General features: G+C 37.1%; 1 protein-coding gene across 1 annotated transcript; it reads right to left on the reverse strand.

Annotated features, from left to right (window-relative positions):
* Nucleotides 1-1,427: 1,427 nt before the first annotated feature.
* LOC133782112 (glycerophosphodiester phosphodiesterase GDPDL3-like) lies at nt 1,428-7,383 on the reverse strand. The gene is made up of 9 exons (XM_062221312.1): nt 7,082-7,383; nt 5,971-6,264; nt 5,125-5,237; nt 4,485-4,986; nt 4,206-4,244; nt 3,831-4,115; nt 3,246-3,388; nt 2,552-3,032; nt 1,428-2,221 (listed from the first exon to the last, which is right to left on the reverse strand). Exons 1-9 carry the CDS (start codon nt 7,188-7,190, stop codon nt 1,926-1,928), a joined length of 2,262 nt encoding a protein of 753 aa, XP_062077296.1. The 5' UTR covers nt 7,191-7,383; the 3' UTR covers nt 1,428-1,925.
* Between the last annotated feature and the right edge of the window lie 210 nt (nt 7,384-7,593).

Raw genomic sequence — 7,593 nt, forward strand, 5'->3', positions numbered from 1 at the left:
CGAGGTCATACTTAACATAGCTCGAAATCTGGGTATAACACCATCCTTAAGAATATCCTGAAGAATCCGCCTCGTGACCTTGTCCTTAACACAACAAAAATTAGAGGTAAATTCTACAAATACATCATTATCAGAAGTTAACTAGGAAACACTAATCAGATTCTTTTTAATCAGAGGTACGTGTAACACTCGATGAAGATACAAAGGCTTCTCAGTAAGTAAACAAACAAATCCGATAGTAGTTATGGGAAGAGAAGAACCATTACCTACTATCAGTAGCTTGCCTTTACCTTTACAATCACATTTCGTAGTCAGAGTGTTACCATTGGAGACCACATGATGTGAAGCACCACTATCCATGTACCAAGCAGGATCAACCACAGTGCTCGCAGTAGCAAGAAGTGCCTGTGATTCAGCAGCAGGAGACTCAACAGATTTAGCTGTACCAGACTCATCATGATGACTCACATCAAAGCGGCAGTAACACTTCAGAACGGTATGCCCTGCTTTGTTGCACAACTGAAAAATTGGGCAACCATTAGCACCACGATTGCCGAAAAATCGACCGCCTCTACCACGATGAGAGCCACGACCACGGCCATAGTTGTGTAGACATCTCCTTCTTGTTGGTAGTAGCATAATTTGCAGATGGATTTTGAAGATCCAAAGTAGAAATAGCAAGTTGTTGTTCAAGCCTTATCTCATGACTTTGCAACATGAACTGAACATCCTGTAAAGTAATAGAGTAACAATAACAAATTCATACTCACTTCCCAAACCGCCAAGGATGTACATAATAAGATCATCATCAGAAAGGTGATGACTAGCAGCCATTAATGCATCAGCCAAGCAACGCATCTTGAGAATATATTCATTGGCAGGCGTAGATCCCTTCTTAGTCGATTGCAACAGACCACGAAGTTGTAGAACCCGTGCTTTGGACAAATTGGAAAAAAGATGAACCAGAACACTCCACAATTCATGTGCAGAGCGGCACTGAGCAACATGACCAAGCATATTCTCATAAATTGAGTTGAAGAGCCAACTCATGAGAAACTAGTCAAGGTGAATCCAGTTGAGAAATTCCGGATTCGGAATCATCTGATCAGTAGCAGTCGGATCCACCATTGTAGGTTGAGGTTGAACTCGAGAGCCATCAAGAAAACCTTCCAATTGATGTGCACGAACAGTCAACAACACCTAAGACCTCCAGTAAAAGTAATTGTGCATATCCAAGCGATGAATCAGAGGAGCCATCTGAGCAAGAATTACATTCACATTGATTGGTTCTTGAACAAGAACAGACAAAGATGAAGGAGCCCCAGTACCCATGCTCGAAGAAGATGCCATGACTGCAGAGAGAAAAAAAATGCAATAGTGAAAGAAAAAAAACTAAGCCCGTGATACCAATTTGAGAAAGTAATAGAACAAGGAAAAGGCAATCTTCTTTATTGATCTCTTTCTATATATAACGTTACATGAGAAGCTTATAGAAGCTTATGGAAGAATATTCTGTTACAAACTAATTTAGCAAAAATAACAATAACAAACTGACAGCTGTAACATAGCTCAGCAAAACTAACTTAATGCAGAAGGAAATACATCACTAACACACACTAAAGAATACTTATAAACACGTCATAAAACAATTGAAAAGTAAGAAAATGCTAACTAAAATATTCAATCTGACATGTATCTCTCATAGATTATATCCCTAAAATTACATTTGGAAGAAGAATGAACATAACTACAACATCAACAGGGGAAAATCACCAACATTCAGTAAAAGGGGGAAAGAGGAGGCAAAAAGAATGGATCAGCCATATATTCGAGCAGCAAAAATCTCCAAACTAGGCAAATATCAAGCAATGCTACGGGAAATACATGTGCAGGAAGAGAGTTCAAAGCTGTAGACCAATATGGCTTCAAAACAGGAGAATAGCAGAAAGTAGCAAAGCTAAGCTCAACAGCAAAGAGCCTGCAGCAATCTTAGGCTGTGCATTGGGAGATGGTGCCCTTGCTGTAGAGTTCGGCGCAGAAATCGAACTGGTTGGGGAGACAGGAGGCAAAGGCGGCTCCGACACATCATCCAAGGTCAAGACTGGGTTTGGTGCCTCGGATGGTGGCATATAAGGAGAAGTGATGAGTTGTATGAGACTGCCAGGTGCAACAGGGCTCATGTAAGCAGGTGTCTTGTCACCTAGACCCAAACATTTGTTTCCTGCATTAGTTTCAAGCACCATCAGTGAGCTCTTTTCTACCTAAAATACTAAACAAAAAGGAAGGATATCATAATTTTCCATCCTTTTAATTTTTTTCCTGCTAATCTTTATTTGTATATAAAACATCATCAGTAACCTTTACTTTTCCCTAATCTAGGATAAATTTGCATTTGGTATTGAATTAAGGCAAATTGGTTTCAGAAATTCAGGTGTAAAAAAAAAAAAAGACTAGCATAAAGGCTGCTGGTCAAAAGAGCATTACACATGGGTTTGCATCATTCAAATTATGGAAAGAGGGAATATAAATTAGCATAGAACTATGTACTTACTTTTGTATCTAGCAGCAGTTTCAGGAAAGTCTGTGATTACACCACTAACATTGGCTCCCATGACATAGGAATTTATTTCCACGGTTGCATCAGAAAAGAAGTCCCATGCTTGAGATACAAACTCATTGCTGAATGTTTCTACGTAAACAGGAAGCTTCTTTTTCTGAAGCTTACTTACAACATCTGTAGAACCAGTCAAAAATAACAACGTATCTGGGAAGACAGAGGCCTTGTTAACAACCACAGAGTCAGCAAATGACTTGATGTCCTCCAAGGAACCATCATCAAGACTTCGGATTGGCTCTTCAATCTTGTATACGAGTTCATAATTACTTTTGCCTCGGAACTTTGTTAGAACAGAGCTATTAGTAGACTGAATCATAACTTTTGGGACTGTTTGATTGTTGAAGCCAGCTTTGCTCAGGGAACTAATGACTGCATCAGTAACACTTAAGCCCTGCTCTGCAAGATAGGCCGCATGCTGAAAGAAAATAATGACAAAAACAGAAAAAAATCATTGTAAAGTAAAAATTGAATTGTGATCCGCTTTGGGATTTATCTATTATTTGAAATTAACCAGGCATTCTTTCTTGTTAAATAACATTCTTAATCTCACATTTTTATTTTTTTAATGTTTTAATACCCTTTAGAAAACCATCCATCCTGAAAAATCAGACACAGCAAAAAAACTCACGTCTATGCTGATCAAGATGCCAGTCAGAGAGCTTGAATTCTTTGCCAAGGCCAAAAAATCAGACAATGACATAAATTTGCCGTCATGCATGCTCATTGGATTCCGGTACAGTGTGTATGATGAATAGGGGCTTGATATAACAGCTGCATGTAAGCAGAAAATAAACAAGTACAGAAGTTTCAAATAATTTCTCAGGACGAGATCTACTGTCAAAAAAATACTATAGCAACATACGTCATAAATAGCCCAACTTATATTTAAGAATAAATAGGAGGCGAATCAAGCAAATAGCTTGCTCCAATTTAACCCTGTCCGACTGATAAGAATACCAAAGATGAAAACATAGTAAAGTCTTAAACATTTTCAGCTAATTTCAGTGATAAACAAGTAGCTTAAATGGATTCCACCAGTAACATGATTACAAAGAAAGCAAGTCTGGGGTCATAATAAATATTTTAAAAATCACACTATTTGTATCCCATAATCCATAACATGAATATAAAAAGTTGGCCATTACTCAACAAAGATGAAATTACAAAAATACCACACAAATGAGTAAGCACGTGAGAATTGTTTTGAACTTACGTTCTAAATTTTGAATTTCATTCCAAGTCATGTTGAAGGCGAATATGCCAGTGCCACCCTTAATCTGCGGAACACTCATTGTAAGGTTGCTAAATTCAGATTGAGCTGCATCTGTGCTATCTATTAAATTTATAGAGCTTAAGCAAAATGGTATCCCATCCTTTGACATCTGGACTGGACAGTCAAGTACATCCACGCCATCATCAATTGCCTTGAAATAAGCCTTGTCAGTACAACCAGGATAGTCTCCGCTGGCCCCGCATTTTGAGATAACCAAAAGCTTTTCTGAAGCAAGAGAAAATGCAAAAAACAGGTTAGAAATGAAATAAAAAGTGACTAATTAGAATTTAATAAGAAACAAATACAGTGTTATACCTTGTTCTGTGGCATTTTTGCCTAGGTGAGCAAAGCAACCTGCAGTGTTATTGAGAAGTCAGCAGCTTGAGATAAACGATAAAAATGATCATGTTCCACAGAGAATCAAGAAAGGTTTCCATCTAATGGTTTTCTGATGTTCTTCCCATTATGGAATAGGTAACGAGTCAAACTTCATATCTCTGGTCAAACTATAAGTAATTTTTACATTTTAAATAGCCATGAATAGAATTTATCAATAGGTAAGCCAATATTCATATGATACAGAAAATAAATTACCTATGGCTGCTGATGGAGTTATTGGAAAATCAGTTAGCACACCATCAACACTGAAGTCGCCATTGTCAATGAAATTCAGGTACTCAGCTACTGGATCATAACTATAATTGTAGCTTAAAGGAAAGTCATTCACAAACTCTGATGCATATATTTCCAACCCTGCTTTGTGAGCATCCGAGACAAGAGAAGTATGTTGTTCCAAATAATTTTTTGTATCAATAGGCCATATGTAATCTTTAGGGACAATAATTCCAGAGGCAAATGCCTTGATTTTTGTAAGATTCTTTGAGAGAGAATCATATGTCTGGTTTGTTAAAGGCTCAATCTCATCTTTTCCTAGAAACCGAAAGACCAGCTTTGTGACCTTTGTATTGAGTCTTGCTCTAATACTGTTCAGGAAACCCATCTCTGGCGATGAAATATAATTGATGTATACTCTTTTAGATAAAGAAAGTACATAGTTTCTCATACTTAAATTATGTTGCGTGAAGAATTCATCATGCTGAAAAAACAGAAAAGATGATACGGTTCAACCTGATATGGTAAACCAGAATCTATTTATCGAAAGAAGCTGAAGGTTGAGAAAGCAAATGTGCTGAAAAGCAGGTTAAAGTAAGCCAAGATGCGCTGTCTCACGTACCTGAATATTCAGCCATAAGCCTGGTGGTTTCAATTGAGTCATATCATCAACTGTGAGAATTTGAAATAAATTTCCATCGAACTTATTGGTGCGAGAATAGACTCCTTGTTGGACTGTGACGATATAACAAAACAAAAGTTAGAAGAGTTTCTCAACAAACCATCTTCAACAAATAGAAACTAGACCATTCAATCAACTTGTACTATCCAAGAGTAACCAATTAGAATAAAATAAGATCTCAACTATAGCTAAAGCAACCATTATCAATGCAAACGCAAAGAGTTAGATTTTGTAGGAACATTAATTAATTGATCATAATATCAGAAATTTTTATATGGTTTGCATGAAAGGAATAGGAAAAATAAATAACAATAATTACAATAATCTCAACCAGTGAGATGATGTGGGAAATAAAAATCTTAATAAAGATCTCAATCCTTCCTTTGCAACACCATTATTCCAGATTTTTTTCCTTAGAAAGAAAATGACATTCTTAATAATTCCAAATGAAACTTTCTTTTCTGTAACATCTAATAATAAAAATATAAATGAGTGGATACGAACATATTATTATGACCACCACCGGCAAAAGAATCATAAATTGTGACTTTAAGCATGGAAATCTAGGTATGAAGATTTATTCACAAATTAAAAATACTTTCCATTATTAAATTACCATTTTCAGGTTTGGTACATTTTCAAGTTTCATGCTTTTCTCTTCGATTCTTAGAATACATGCCAAGTTCACAAAGTTGATCAGTGACTTTTGAAAATGTTATGAAATTCTAGCAAAATATATGGGGTTAGACTACTGCAAGAAACAATTCGACAAAAGTTTATACTTACCGAAGACATTTGCTAGCTCTTTGAGAGTGAAGTCCAACGAAAACCATCCTCTTGTAGGTTTTCCATTAATAACATATTCTTTATCCCTCTTCTTGAAGACATCTGAAATATCAGTACTATTGTCTAACTTGATATCTGAAGCGCAAATTCCTGCAGCATCTTTTGTTAATTGCACATCACACCACAAGACCGCATCGGATAAGCTAGTTAACAATGTTAAACTGTAAGCAGCATAGCTGGAATCGGGAAATATCCCAGAAAATCCACCACGGGCTATGACAAGAGGTGAGTTCCCTGGAAGAGAGAGAGAGAGAGAGAGAGAGATCAAAGGTCGGCTCATGAAACAAAAGACCACATAGAAACAAGTACAAAAACAGCAGCTTCTAGATTTTCATGTCTACCATTTCCAGCAGATAAACCTTAAGCTTTCAAATTAATAACCAACTACATTCCATAATTTTTTCCTTAGTTTTCTCACCACCAAAAAAAATGAGGGTGCTGATAAAACCGACCTAGTTAGGTGCTATAATGAAACTATGTTAAAGACACCGCAGCAAATCAGCCAAAGAAACAAATTTAGCTATAGATTTCAATTAACCCAACGGTTTTGAAATATTTAAACCCACCACATGTAAGTTGCTGCCGTCTGCAGCTCAACCAAAACAGCACAACTCATAAATGTCACTTCAAACTTGCACCCTTTCCAGTTCTCATAACAAGAAAGAAATTCACAAGAAACGTCTCCAACCAGTTATGGAAAATTAAAATGCAAGAAGAAAAATCAAATCTCCCAATTTTTCATTCCATTTCCACTCTAGAGCTCAATAAACCAAGTCTAATCAAAACCGCACTCAGTTCAAACAGCATAACAGCTTGTGATCGCCTAAAAAAACCAGAAACGCCCCTCCCCCCCCCCCCCCCCCCCCCCCCCCCCCCCCACACACAAAAAAAAATATTAAATAAATAAAATAACGCCATTTCATCTTTCCACTGGTTTCTCAGCATCCAAACATAGTTTCTCAACAAAGCACAATCACTCCTTCAAGTACAGCATATAACATAAACAAAACGAAAAAGGCACAAAATACTGAGAGCTATAAAAACACAATACCGCTAAGTGTTTGCCATGAACTCTTGGAACCAGATCCCTGAGCAGAGACCGAAGCTACAGCCAAGCTAAAAAGAAGAGCAACTGAAACTAGAGCGCGTGAGTTACACATTGCCGGAGAATAGACCTTCCCAGCGCTTGAGCTTCTGCAACTTCCGACGATCTCTTCCGTCGAAGCTTCAGGTTTCTCGTAAAATGTGTGAGATTTGCTCAGCTTGCAGAGGGGACAAAAAATTGACTGGGTTTACATGTTGTATGTAGTCGTACAACTTTATCTAAAAGGGAAAGTCTTCCTACGTTTTCATCCTCAATAATTGAATTGGTGTCCTCCGCGTTGTAGCCCTACCAAATTGTTTGCTAAGTTGTACTCACTAGTTAAATTACCCATTCGTAGGACATGTGTAGTTGTTAGAAGAATTAATTGTTGACTAGTATAAATACATCACTTCATTGTTTAACAACCATATATGTTTGGCCTGATAATGGTATTATTGAGACCATAATGAGATGGTGTT

Source organism: Humulus lupulus, chromosome 6 (assembly GCF_963169125.1).
Source record: "Humulus lupulus chromosome 6, drHumLupu1.1, whole genome shotgun sequence".
Classification (NCBI taxonomy): Eukaryota; Viridiplantae; Streptophyta; class Magnoliopsida; order Rosales; family Cannabaceae; genus Humulus; species Humulus lupulus.

Coding starts and splice junctions, on each gene's coding strand:
- LOC133782112 (XM_062221312.1), bottom strand. CDS start 7,190: ATGTGTAACTCACGCGCTCTAGTTTCAGTTGCTCTTCTTTTTAGCTTG. Junction 4,116..4,205: donor CAAAAATGCCACAGAACAAG/GTATAACACTGT, acceptor CTCTTGCTTCAG/AAAAGCTTTTGGTTATCTCA. Junction 3,033..3,245: donor GCATCTTGATCAGCATAGAC/GTGAGTTTTTTT, acceptor ATTTTCTTTCAG/CATGCGGCCTATCTTGCAGA.